Genomic DNA, 13,842 nt, shown 5'->3' on the forward strand with positions numbered 1-13,842 from the left:
AATACTATTTTTACATGGTTTCGTCTATGTCATGGAAAACAAAAATTATTGCTTCGAAGTTTTGAGATGAATAAACAATACAGCGTGTTACTTATTTACTATTTGGTTGCGGCGATCGCGCTACTTTCTGTGACGTTTATGATGTCGGAGAAATGATCACGGACTGGAGGCTCAAAATTACGATAGCTCGATCATATTTGAACACATCTCTGAGCAGATCGAACGTGTTATAGGTCTGCGGCATATGCGTGTTTCTTAAGGTTTTCTAAGACACATCACAAGACTGTATTAATCGTAATCGGCGTAATTCGCGGAAGGATCTCGTATCTGTATTCTTCCTCATGCTTCTATGCTCCCCTTTACCCTACTTTCTCTCCTTTCACTTCGTTTGTATTTTTTATCCTCCTCGCGTGAATGTTCTATATTTTATACGGCATGTTTGTATTATTATTGTTGATAATTTTCTGCGAACGATCGCCGACAACGATACTCGATGAATTAGTTTTTCCTTTTTGCTGCCGCCGCTCAAACGTTTCACAGTTTTGCTCAGAGTAAAAGGGAGTCGAGTAGTGAGACGAGTTGTGTAAGATTTAATATTTCTTTCATCAATTGTCGGAAAAATGTGCTCATTTATAACGTATCGATGTAAATATAATTTCTTTCTCTTCTTTTCTCCTTTTTCTTAATTCGTTATCGAGGTAAATGTAGAACACTCGGACCCAACGACTCGATAGTCGCACACGATGTGCATCGTTTCGCAGTTGATTTAATGTAATATACCACGAGTGCCTATAATAACGAAGCTGTATGTTCTATCCCGCAGCCCACATTAAAATTGTAGATTTTCTAACAGCTCGAGGTTAAAAGCACGTTCATTGTGAGAGAGAGAGAGAGAGAGAGAGAGAGAGAGAGAAAGTGAAAGAACTCGGTGTTTGGAAAAAATCAGGTATCCGTGTACTTTGTAAATAACGATTGTGTTAATTCGTGATCACGTTTGTGGTCACAGAGAGAATGCCACACGAACAGTGCGCATGTGGTGATCGTCGCAAAGTTTTTACTCACAAATTCCAAATAATCTTTTATCTCACGATTACTTGCCCACGAGAAAACATTACCTTCGAACACAGCGACCATGAATCGATATTTGTACATAATTGCACCTTTCTTTCTTTCTTTTCTTCTTTTGCCAAAAAGCACGCTACTCGTGCCGATGAAACTATGGCGCAAATATCGAAGGCGTTAACGAATATCGGCCGGAGAAGGAACTTCTAACTCACAACATTTCTGAACCATCGTGTCTCCCCTTATATATTTGCACTCTTGAAATAGCTTCTTTGAGGACGTTTCGAATACAGTTCCTATGCAGTTTACAGTATGGTAAAGCGACTTAGAGACTCGGTTGGCCGTTGTCTACGATTAAACATGATTCCAAGTCGAATTTTGATCCTTCTTTCTCCGGCTGTACGGAGATATAAGTATTTAGATCTAAGTGACATATCCACAGCGTGTAGTGTACTTGTATATGAATACCGAAATAAATATTTTCAATGTTTTTGACAATATTTGTGACGACTTCCTTTGTCATCGCCTCTAGTCTTCTTATTAAAATAGCGATTTAAAAGAAACATAATACATGACACAAAATAAAGAACAGTGTTCGTATCTAAGAAACCATATATTTCTTATGAAACATAATAGATGCAGAGATAAAGATTACTAATACACACTGCAAAGAGTACGCAATAGGTTCATAGTATCTATAAACACAGTGTGACAGTAGAAATCGCGCATTAATATGAAAGAAATATAAAAAATATATCATAAAGTTAATTTGTACAGTTCTAAAGTATAATTGTCAATCGTGACAAAGATTGAAGTCCAAATGGAAAAAGTAGTATTATAATCAACACTGCTGTCGATCTACCATTGTCTAAAGAATATCTGCGTAAGAAAGTAAAAGAAGTACTGATAGTTCGGCGCTCTTGATGCTGCGTAAGTATTACGAAGAGTGAAACACAATCTCTATTTTTCTTCAACAATAGTATAATCTTTTTACATGCTTGTTGTCGTTTTGAAATTGTGTCCTTGCAACAATTTATTGACGATTCGATAGGTGGGATAACAGCTCCATTATTACCATTTCGATTCAATTACCAAGATTATTTTCGTTTTTTACACTTTGTTCTACCTCGACGTCTACGTGATGAGTTTGGACGAGTGTCGGTCTTCTTTGAAGATCTATAAATAATCCCTGTATTAAACAATCTGTCGCGTAAAATCGAAATCGTAATAAAATTCCTTACCTATGAACCCTATTCACTGATACGGAAGTGTGTTTCTTTAAAGTCAAATGTTGTTGGACCAATTCCGCTAATTTGCCTTGTTGAGCAAGCATCGAAAGGAAGGTACAGATAAATTCGTCGTAGTTATGTGTTCTACGACAATCGTCAATCTAAAACAAAGAACAAAGTACTCTTATATTATCTCGTGTTTTAAATTTTAAGCAAAACATAGATAGACGTTTTAAAGCGTATTTACCTTGTACTTGTTCCTCTTATCGTTTTCGTCTTTCAAGCTAGTCTCACAAATACTAATTTCGTGTTCTAAATTCTTCAATAATGCTAGAAGATCTTTGGGCGCGAACGTATGCGGTTCAAACAACTCCGGGTATTTCGTACATAATTTCGGATCGATTTTTTCAACCTTCTTTTCTTCGGTAACCGTGTCTCCGTTACTAGTCTTTACTCTGGCATGAGGTATTCTAACTTCTCCCGACAAGCAGACCTTCTTATGTAAGTGCCCGCTGTCGGAAACTAATCTTTTTCCATTTATATTAATGTTCCCAAGAGAACGACCTACTTATGGATATAGATTTCATGTATTGTTACCATACAGTATAAGAAGACACCACACTAACAAGACATAATGAAACAGTAGGCTCTATATACGTACTTAAACCTGCCTCATTCTTTTCATCCCCAGATACTCTAATTACAACAAACTTTTTGAAATCTTTCGTCGACGTTGGACTGCTCTGGCCAGAATTCCATCCCCATGCTATAAATCAAAGCTTCATATATAATAAATAAACTAATTTATTTACCACAAAGAGGTAGCTGTTTCAGTCTTATTACATGAAAGCAATGCTGTTATAACATTTTTCCTACTTGCGATCATATAACGATAAACGGTACGAAAACGTTCAGAAAGGATAGGTCGAATAACGGTACCTCAAAGGTGTCAAAGGAGACGAAATACGGGGGAATGTGCGAAAGTCAAATAATACCACCTACCGAACTAAAAGAATTTTAGTCTGCTATATAACAGCACGCGCGACAGTACAACGAAATGAAACTGGTAGCTTTTATTTTCTATTCTATTCTAATCGTGATCGAGTCATCGAAATGTCCAGAATCGAAGAAACCACATTCCACTAGTTGCACCGTATTTTACAATTGCGTAAATTTGCCTGGTGGCGGTTACGTTTGGGTGCCCAGTAAATGTACCGAGGGCTTGGTAAGATCATTGCGTCAATATAGTTAACAGGAACGTGCCTACGATTTTCAGAAATTTGTAACATTTTTCTATCGTTAGATATTCCAGCCGTACTTAAGAATATGTGTTCTTCCTGGCGATTCTTGGGAATGCGACACATTATCGACAGAATCGTCTGTTATAACAAACAGATACGATATCCCTGAATTGATCGATCCAAACGAAACAAGTTATGTTGGATTAACAGAAGTTCCATGGAATCTTTCTGAACTTATCGATTCCTCATATACTACTGATAGCATCCCTGATTATTCTGATCAAGAAACGGTGACTCCATATCCTTTGATTGAATTTGCAGAAATAATGGAACACGAATTAAACGTGGACAATGCTTCCGAAATTAATGATAAAGAGAAGAATGGTCATTTACAAACACAAGATGATAAGAAATACTACTCAATGTTGAATCAATTAATACATCATCTGTTACTTTACAAAAAAATTACTATTCCACTGGAACTTTTAGCATCATCTACATCATCATCATCTACGCCTTCTAGACTTGTTACAAACCTACCATTAAACAATTATCTTGTACAAAACTATATTCAACAAAACAATAATTTACAAAATACTATTATAACTGGTATGAAATTGCATAATACAACTGAAAGTAGTACAACTTTAAAAAATAATGTTGATGATACAGTATTAAATACGAAATATTCGTCGGTATTTGATAACGTGAAGAATGAAAACACTATAATCCTAATTACTGATAAATTGGGGAACAAGCAATATTTGACTATTGAAAGATATAAATCATTGGCTTATCAATTGAATCAACAATATGTTCAGTTTATTCCGTGTATAAAAAATATTCGAATGCCAAATATTACTAACTGCGCTAAGTATTATACATGTGAACCTGAAATGGCTTCTGTAATAGAATATTCATGTCCTTTGTTCACAGCATTTAATACATATGCGAGAACATGTGACACAGAAAGTTATAATAAATGTATAGAAAATAAAAATAAGGGAAGTACAAATTCAACTGGAAGTACAGATAATATAATTAAAATAAATGTACCAAATAAAAATATATGTACCGAACATGGAAAAACAAAAGATATCACGTCTGATTCGCATTACTATATTTGTTATTCTGCTTCAGATAATTCACAAATCAAATCTATAAGAATGACATGTCCAAATGACTTAATATTTTGTCAAACTAAGAAAGTTTGTACAATAAAAAGTCTCTGCAAGACAACATAAAATAGGAATATCTTTTTACTTACCTTGCGTTGGAGAATTAAATGCGGATCCAATCTCAGAAGATGTATCAGTACTGGAGGAGCTGTGTGCTGGTGAAGTTTGGATTCTAAGAGGCGTAGCATAATCCAGTGCACACATTACTACTTTCTCCATACCACTGAAACGTTTATGTATATATTATACTATAACTTTGCTTGAAAAATAAAGTACTTCGTAAATATGAACGTTATTTAGTTTAGTTTTTGCCTACTTTGATTCAGTCTTTCCGGAAGTTATGCTTGAAGCTGGTTCTTCGGTATCTATAGTAGAATCGCTACTTCTTTCAACTGTAATAGCTGGTGCTGATGTAGTTTCATCAATCTCTGATTTATTAGACAAGCCATTTTCCTCTTCAGGTTTGTTCTTTTTCTCGTATGACTTATCCGATTTCTCGGTATCATTCGAATTTTTCTCTGTCCCATCTTGATGACTTAGTTTAACAAGTTGTTGCAATGCCTCTAATACTATCTGTCTATTAGTCTTCAACATAGTTAATTTATGTGAAATAGCAAGTCTTCTATCAGGAACAACAGCCATTAAGTTAAATCTTATATCTTGCAATTGTTCCCCTGTTGCCATTCCCAAACGATCGGTAATTACTCTTCTAAATTGTTCAGTCCACTCTTCGTGTTCTTTCCATGGACCATGATCCATAGGGTATGGTTTTAAACCATCCAACTCAAATAATCTACCATTAATTGGTACATAACTAACAAAATGAAAAGCTTCTCCAGTAAACCTACCAGTTGAGACTCCAGTATTTTTATCTTGCCGTCTTTTGGCTTGTGGCATTGCATGAGAATTATGAGCGCAAGCCAATTCAGGTGTGTTACCAATTGCCCATCCTTTATTTTCTGGACACATACCAGATGTATGCATCTTCAACCTGGATAAAGTTGTACCCAAATGAATATTTGGACAATTAAGTAATACAGAGAGTAGTGCATGTGTTGCACAACTGTTGGGCACAACCTATAAAACGATAGGTTACTCAAAAACAGATTCTTGCATGTAAATACTATATGTAGTATTACATATAAAGTATTTGTATAAAAATTATAGCACCTGTTGTGCAAAAAATATATTGTTAACAATTTCTTCATCTTTCACAAAACTTTCATCTTGTTCTACAACTTTACGTCTGGACCTCCTTTCTTCTATCCAACGAAATAGGAATATGAAACCATACACTGGACCTTCCAACGATTTTTGTAGATCATATATTTCTTCTACTTGTACACCTTTTACTCCAAAATCCTCCAATAGCAATGTAAATAAACCTAATAATATAAAATACGTATCAATATAAATCTTTTAAATATACTATAACTTAAATGTCATAGAAGAACAGAAATGCTTTTCCATTGACTACAATAAAGTTAAAACACAATATAGATACAGTGACGGCATATAAATGTATTAAAATAAAACCAAATTATTTCAACTAACATTTTCTTATGTAATGTACATCCATTTTTATATTTATATTGTGAGATATATAGTATATTATGTCAAAACAAACTATATTTTAATAATGCATGCAGATAATTTAATGATAATAGTTATTAAAATAACATACTCTTGAGGCTATTATTTTATACCTGGGTCACTTTCCAATTCTAGCCAACCTTCCGTTAATCGATTTATATCAACCGGCATTCTGTGTTAAGTTTCAAGTTTAACATTTAAAAGAATTTTACATCCTTTTAGAAATTTTATTACACTGTGACAATTAAAGGCGCCATATTACATCAAAATACATATCATGTGGTCACGTGGTAAAAAAAAGGCTTAAAAATGTATCAAAGCAGCAATTTCCAATCATCTATATTTGTTTACTTATTGTACATTGGATAACCATCCGATTAAAATCTATTCCTATTTAACGAAAAAAATAGCTGTAATAACTAACGAGAATAATAACTATATATTAAAGTTTACATAAAATGAATTAATCCAATTAAAAACAAGATTTAATCCGATTAATGCAAATTTTATATCAATACATAATTCTGTATCTACTGATTAATTTTGTATTATATGTATTTATCTTTATGCATTAATCTAGTAACAAAAATATCATTTTATTCAAACCTGCTCAAGCTAACATATATGTACATATGTATACACATGATTATGTGCATGCAGATTCACAGTAGCGCATTCTATCATTCTATTAACAATATCAGCAGAAAGGAAATGAGAGTGCTCACGCTTATGGTTCCGATTGTTACCAGATTAGTGCTGCCCTCAGCGACCAAGCGCTGAATGAGTTCCACCTTAGCATATACAAGAACCTATTTAGTTCCACGTTACACAAGTCTATTGCATTGTAAGGAATTCATTGTAATTACATTCTATGAAAAAGTTCATGCTTTTCTATCCGAGATAGATAACAGCGATTATTGAACTTAGCTGTCTCAAAAAGAGGAATTCTTTATCACATTTTTCTAGAGAAGAGAAGAAAATCTTTCACACAACACATAATGAATCACTGAAATGACGCAGTAATTTTAATATATTCTCTGTCCCTTTGACTGCGGCAGACTTTGAGACACACCAGCCGTACCATAGGGTAGGAAATCAGGCACGACGGACACCGAGAACGGTAAAACTTTTCGTTAGGCGTGCATTTCTGAGAAAGTATGTTCATGTAATCAAAACACAGAATTTTACTACATTAAAATAATATTATTTGTTTCTTTGTATTCTGAATTCAATTGTTAGTGTATATACTACAAATTTAACATTAACATTAAGCTTTTTTAACAATATATCTAATGATCCAGTAAAGTGTGACACAATTCGTAACATGGGTAAATATATAATGCTATATAACATTTCATGCATTTGTAATGTGTCGCACTTCTTCTATTATGTTTTCTACACACTACACATTTGCGCCTTGTGTTTTTCCGAATTGCTGCATTTTTTAAGTATGGAAACGAAAAATGCCTTTGTGTCAAATGAAAAGGCTCACTATCAGTACTTCTACTTTCTGATGTACATTCATGTGTTCTACCTGAGTTGTATTTTTGTAAAATTTGTTTTATTAAATATAAATGAAATTTACTAAAATATGAGTTTCTTGCAATTACATAGTTCTATAAGATAAATGTATTATGCACAGTTAATATATTACTAACGGTAATTGCTGAATTAACATTTAATTACGTTTGATTGAAATAAGATCTGCCGGAATTATGATCGATAAAATTTTCCGAGCGCCTATAGGCGCCTTTCGTGTCAGTAAACCGATCTTGGTTAAGCACCTGTAGGTGCTTACAGTACCATAAGAGCAATATTTTTAAGCGCCTTTAGGCGTCAATAGTAGTCAAAGGGCTATACACGATATAACTTTTTAGGTTTAACATTAGATTTACTTTCCTTGCAATAATGTTTTTGTTATAATGAAACCTAAATTTCATTTTAATAATAATTTCAACAGTTGATAGGCTGCGAATAATATGTGACATGGTGTATCTGCTTTGCACGTGTGTTTGTTTACAAAAATAATAAAAATAGAAAAGTAAATTAATTTTACAGACAAGATTTGACATCCTGGCTAATTTATGATCCACGACTTTGATACATCTTACTTTTTTTAAAAAGTAAAACTTATTAATTCTTCTAATCTTAATTTAAGTTAAAATTTTATATATATTAAGATTGGAAACTTAATACAGAAATGCTTAAAATAGATTGCTTATGAGCAACACCTCTGCTTTCAAAGTACCCAGCGACTGCCTTTTGTTTACATGCTTACATTAAAACAATGCTCTCTGATGCTAGCATCGAACAACTTCAACACTTGGCTGCGTGGTGCAGCACATGTACTGTAGAACAACTAGAACAATATGCGTGAGCACTCTCATTTCTCCACGGATGTCAGTATGAGCAAAATAATTTAAATGATGTTGTACGTATCATTCACATATTCTAAGTAGAAATAATTTATGTTCTTAATAAGTTCATGCTAAAATATAATTATTATGAATGTTTTTACATTAATAATTAGCGTATTGTTATTTATTGAATTATCAAATTGTACGTTATCACCACCCAAAGATAGAAATAACAAGAAAAGTAAAGGAAAAATTGAAATTAAGGTAGAGAAAAAAATATTATAAGAATTTTACGGACTGTGTATTTGTGGTCTAATTTTATACATATTGGCATTGTACAGAAAGGTCCCGTGGGACAAGATGTATTTAGCCGAATCTTAGTGGTAAAAAACCCTAAGACACATGATATTATTCGAGAATCGGGATTTTATTTTTCTAATACAACTCGTAGACGATTCACAGGAGAAGTTTTAGGATATATTACACCGGTAAGTTTGTTAATTTTTGTGGTACAGGTATAATATACTTTATATGTAAATTTCAATAATAGATTTTGACAATACATAAAATAAGTGTATCGATGAAAATATGTGTTTTCCTTATATATGTGTTTTCCTTAGTGGAATAATAATGGAATTGAGGTTTCCAAAATATTTCATGGAAAATTTACAATGGTATCGCCAGTATGGTTGGCATTTCCAGAAGGCAACGCATCGACATATAAATTATCAACCCATGATGTTCAGAAGAAATGGCTGAAGGAAATGAAAGCAACAAATAATGAAAATCATCATGTAAAAAGTATGCCAACTTTCCAATATAATATATAATCCACGTTTCTTTTAAATAAACATACATATGTAAATTCATAATTATATTTTATAGTTTTACCAAGAGTATTGTTTGAACATTGGTCAGTCAGTGATATTGTTGGATTATATAGTGATACGCATAAACAAACTACACTAATTTCAGCACTTGTGGATACAGCGAAGGTACCCATAAAAACATATATGTTACATTAAATGTTATCGGTAACGTGTAACAGTTATGGTACAATGTCTCAGAATTTCCACTTTGACGGGTACGTATTGGAGATATGGAACCAGTTTGTATTAACAGGTGTAGATACACAGATTGTTGTAGCATTGATCCAGTTTATTGCTCATCAATTGAAGAACAATAATTTGGATACAATTTTAGCAGTGCCACCTTCAAGAGGGTAATTCCTGTTATATTACGCTTATTATAAGCAGATTATAGAATATTTAAGTTCAAAAGCCACAAGACATTATAAAAAAGAATATCACGACACTGTATATGTTATTTATTGTTCAATTTTTCAGCCCAAATGTGCAATTATTTAACAAAGATCAATTTGATCAATTATCGCCATATTTAAAAGCATTCTCTTTAATGACTTATGACTATTCAAGTATTCAACGACCTGGTCCTAATAGCCCACTTGATTGGGCGAGGGAATGTGTAGAATTATTAGTACCTGAGATGGGCCCTAAAAGGGCTCAAATATTGTTAGGCCTTAATCTATATGGATACAATTACACACCTGAAGGTGGGGGAGCCATCCTGGGTTCAGATTACCTGAAAATTCTCGAATCCTTTAAGGGGAAAATTCAATGGGACGATAACAGCAAAGAACACTTTTTTGAATCAAAGTAAGATATAGGATCATAAGAGAATTTATAGTTTAGGTGAAACTGATTCGGTATAGGATAAAATTTAGGGATGTATTTCAGGTCATCAGGGGGCAGTGGAATTATCTTTTATCCCACATTATATTCTATTTTACATCGACTGGATCTTGCAGCAGAGTTGGGTACAGGTATATCTATATGGGAACTTGGTCAGGGGTTACATTATTTTTACGATTTATTGTGAACTTGTTTTACATTATATTACAAATATACGTGACATTTAAAAATTAAAGAAAGTCACCGAAAATAATTTACAAATAAATATTCAGACTTGGTATTAATGAATGAAATTCATGTCATGCTAATCTCTACTTAACACAAATACGGTTGAATTTCTATATATTAATGTACAGTTTCTTTGAGCATTATCGCAACGTTATTGTTATTCTTCAATGCTTGTATTTCCCCCCTTCCTTTGAACATCATCATAGATTGTGGTCCTTGTATGATATGATACATTAATGCCCAGCATAATTTTGCTGGCAATAAGCTTTTAAAGAAATAATATTATAATCAATTTTTTATACAAGTTTAGTTAGGTATAGAGAAAATTCGAACGATTTACCATTTCAGTGGCAGGAGGTATCTAACTGATCCAGGTAATACAATGATTACTTGATTTAATAATATTCCAGATACAACTTCTTGCGCAACATACTCAGGTTCTAACATTGGCATCAGTCTATAAATTATAAATTTATTATAGATTTATTAAATCATAAAAGTTACGGTTTTATGGAGCCTATTGCATACCTTGGCTTTACCCCGTGAAACATACCCGTATTTATAAAATAGGGGCAAACTAAAGTGGTGTGAATTCCGTCGTACTCGTGAGCCTAAGAACATTGCAAAATACTTATGTATAAAAGAGACTAACAAAGGATAATTATAAGACAAGTCTTCTTACTTTCAGTTCAGTGAAGAGACTCTCATGGTAACCGATAGCCGCAAATTTAGTCGCCGAATAATCAGTACAATTATAGGTCCCTAGAAGTCCTGCCACGCTTGCTACAGTTACAATATGACCGTGATTATTTTTCATCATATCCCTCATGAATGCTTTGGTAATCTGTTGAATGTAAATATTGTTTGAATTGGCTTTATTCATTTTTAATTTAGCATCGTTCATTTTAACTTACCCAATAGTGGGATAGAATGTTCACTTTGTAAGTACGTATAATCTCGTCATCTGGTAATTCCCAAAGCGTTTTTCCATATACGTAACCTGCATTATTTATTAATAATGTTACCTAAATATCAAATCATGATAGATAAATTATAATTTATTGTTTATTATTTATTATTTATTTAACAATTTTACTTACCGAGCCAACTTCGATCTGCACTATCTTTGCCATTCTGTAAACTTCTTCCCTACTGGTGATGTCGCAATAGTAACCCCAACATTTTCCTCCACTGCGTCTAATCTCTTGGACTGTATCCTTAAGTCCTGAACGTTCATGAAGACATAAATAATTAATATTTTTCTCTTTTTTAATATTAAAGAATATTACGACTTACCAGTTTTATTAATATCCCAGATAACAACGTGTGCTCCAAGATTTGCCAGTTTAATTGCAATCAATCGTCCAATTCCTCCCGCACCTCCCGTTATTAGGGCGATCTCACCTTTCACAGACTTCACGCGATAACGTCGCGGAATAAACGTCAAAATAATAGCTTCGCTTATGTAAATAATCGCCATCCCCGTAAAAAGTAGAAGGTCGTATATTACGATGGTCCATTCCGGTAGCTGCATTTATATTCTTGAACCACAAGAGATATTGCTAATTTAATCCTTTAGTCTTCAAATTTTAATGCTTTTGTTTTAACAAACAAAAAGATGTTCAATGCTTTAAAGGAAAGATTGAAACGAAAAATTTGACTGAACCAATAGAAGCCAACTCAAAATCAGTCAGAATCAAGTTATTTTTTAAACGTGCTATAAATTGATAGTCAATTAATATTCGTAGTAACAAACTTTTGCATTTTTGAATATGAAACCTATATTATCTTTCTTTCGCTTCCAATGAATAATATTGAATATCACGGCTGCTTCCTTATTATTGCAAATTCTTCACCTGTTAACGATACAAAAAAAAAAAAAAAAAAAAAAAGAATACGATTGGACTGAAATTGTCTAAAAAAAAACAGAGTGGGACTAAATCCATTATAAGAAACAAATCAAAATTATTGAAGAATCTGTTTTTCCATACATATAATTCGGAATGCTTTAGAAAGTAATTACATTACCCAAACTGGACATTCACCAAAAAATTACGACATAAAGTATGCAATGTTTCTTCATTCCCCGGATCTAAATAGCTCTTTCAACATTAATTACAGTTCACGCTACGTATTCAAGTCTTATTGCATCCATGATTCACCTTTTTCCAAAGTATTGCGTGTTCGCTTTTTAACCACCGTTGGACGCTCAATAAAGGACCGATTCTTTTGCTTATTCTCCGCTTCTATGAGAAGTAGAAATTGCTGGTTTAATAAGATTCAATAATGGATAGAAATGCGCATTACGGTATTCCTACGCGAGTAGTGGAAGCAAGCCGATTTGCGGTTACTGGTGTTGTTAACTCCGGTCAATGCACCAACCGCGCGAGCAAACGCTTCCTTAACGGGGACCAAGCAAGGATGTATCATTTATACAATTTATTCTATGATCGTCAGACACTTCTGGTTGAATATTTATCGGATTGATTATTCGCAGAGAGGAATCATTTTGCCTGAGTCGTGAATATAAAAAGTGCATCAAACGATCGGCTTCCCGCATTTCCGGTTCTTTTTCTCTTCTTTCTTTTATATCAATTTTAATTTATAAAATTGATGTTATGTTACAATTGAAAAATTTTGTTTGCATGTTTGGACGATTTTGTACGAATAAAATCGTTATCGTTAATTTAAAAAAAGGTTTATTTCGTGTGGCGGCGTTGAAACCGTTACTATTTGATCAAATCTACGGTTGACTAACTGGGCAAAAGCTAACTTTGACGAATATGGAAACTTAAGTGTAAGAAATATACGTATACATATTAGGAAACATTGAGAAAAGAAACACGCAACTTTGGGCTTTTAGGATTTTGATTCAAACTTTAAGAGAATCAGTTAATTTAATTTTATATGATAAAATGAAAAATATCACTTATAGATTATAAACTACTACGTAAGTACGTTGTTTTTTTAATAATTGTTACGTTTGTTAAGTTTGATTTTACACTCTTCTTTCCCAACACTTTTGATCGCCATTTTATCACGGAAGCAATTATCCTTTTTATCTATTTTAGTATAAAATTTATTTATATTTATTTTAGTCCATTTTATCTTCAATAAAAAATGACTTTCCACTTTTCCACTATGTTACGGACGAATCGTTTAATTTAAAGTAACGCGCGAAACGGACTTTTGAAACGGTTACTATCTCTTTACCTTTTGAACACACTTTCTGAGATTGTTGC

The 13,842-nt window shown here is 33.0% G+C and overlaps 4 protein-coding genes across 6 annotated transcripts; 2 read left to right on the plus strand and 2 right to left on the minus strand.

Annotated features, from left to right (window-relative positions):
* Positions 1-1,160: 1,160 nt before the first annotated feature.
* LOC117242224 (ubiquitin carboxyl-terminal hydrolase calypso) lies at positions 1,161-6,686 on the minus strand. Of its 2 annotated transcripts, none has more exons than XM_033508716.1 (8): positions 6,417-6,686; positions 5,881-6,095; positions 5,027-5,787; positions 4,800-4,933; positions 2,953-3,057; positions 2,539-2,858; positions 2,304-2,452; positions 1,161-2,238 (listed from the first exon to the last, which is right to left on the minus strand). In XM_033508716.1, the coding sequence occupies exons 1-8, from the start codon at positions 6,472-6,474 to the stop codon at positions 2,160-2,162; spliced, it is 1,821 nt and encodes a 606-aa protein (XP_033364607.1). In that variant the 5' UTR covers positions 6,475-6,686; the 3' UTR covers positions 1,161-2,159. The 2 variants fall into 2 exon arrangements, with proteins under 2 accessions (XP_033364607.1, XP_033364608.1); XM_033508717.1 differs by having other exon boundaries at positions 2,539-2,855; positions 6,417-6,685.
* On the plus strand, positions 3,202-4,800 carry LOC117242225. The gene is made up of 2 exons (XM_033508718.1): positions 3,202-3,516; positions 3,595-4,800. Exons 1-2 carry the CDS (start codon positions 3,349-3,351, stop codon positions 4,774-4,776), a joined length of 1,350 nt encoding a protein of 449 aa, XP_033364609.1. The 5' UTR covers positions 3,202-3,348; the 3' UTR covers positions 4,777-4,800.
* A 2,106-nt stretch (positions 6,687-8,792) lies between the features above and the next one.
* On the plus strand, positions 8,793-10,690 carry LOC117242234 (chitinase domain-containing protein 1). 2 transcript variants are annotated; one of them, XM_033508735.1, is made up of 7 exons: positions 8,793-8,924; positions 9,002-9,148; positions 9,281-9,461; positions 9,546-9,655; positions 9,728-9,882; positions 10,007-10,336; positions 10,406-10,690. In XM_033508735.1, exons 1-7 carry the CDS (start codon positions 8,808-8,810, stop codon positions 10,557-10,559), a joined length of 1,194 nt encoding a protein of 397 aa, XP_033364626.1. In that variant the 5' UTR covers positions 8,793-8,807; the 3' UTR covers positions 10,560-10,690. The 2 variants fall into 2 exon arrangements, with proteins under 2 accessions (XP_033364626.1, XP_033364627.1); XM_033508736.1 differs by having other exon boundaries at positions 10,418-10,661.
* Positions 10,647-12,385, minus strand: LOC117242235 (estradiol 17-beta-dehydrogenase 11). Its single transcript, XM_033508737.1, has 7 exons — positions 11,897-12,385; positions 11,701-11,825; positions 11,515-11,625; positions 11,283-11,444; positions 11,129-11,211; positions 10,941-11,057; positions 10,647-10,865 (listed from the first exon to the last, which is right to left on the minus strand). Exons 1-7 carry the CDS (start codon positions 12,132-12,134, stop codon positions 10,718-10,720), a joined length of 984 nt encoding a protein of 327 aa, XP_033364628.1. The 5' UTR covers positions 12,135-12,385; the 3' UTR covers positions 10,647-10,717.
* Between the last annotated feature and the right edge of the window lie 1,457 nt (positions 12,386-13,842).

The sequence above is a fragment of the Bombus vosnesenskii genome, unplaced genomic scaffold (assembly GCF_011952255.1).
Source record: "Bombus vosnesenskii isolate JDL3184/JDL3185 unplaced genomic scaffold, Bvos_JDL3184-5_v1.1 scf7180000016272, whole genome shotgun sequence".
Lineage (NCBI taxonomy): Eukaryota > Metazoa > Arthropoda > Insecta > Hymenoptera > Apidae > Bombus > Bombus vosnesenskii.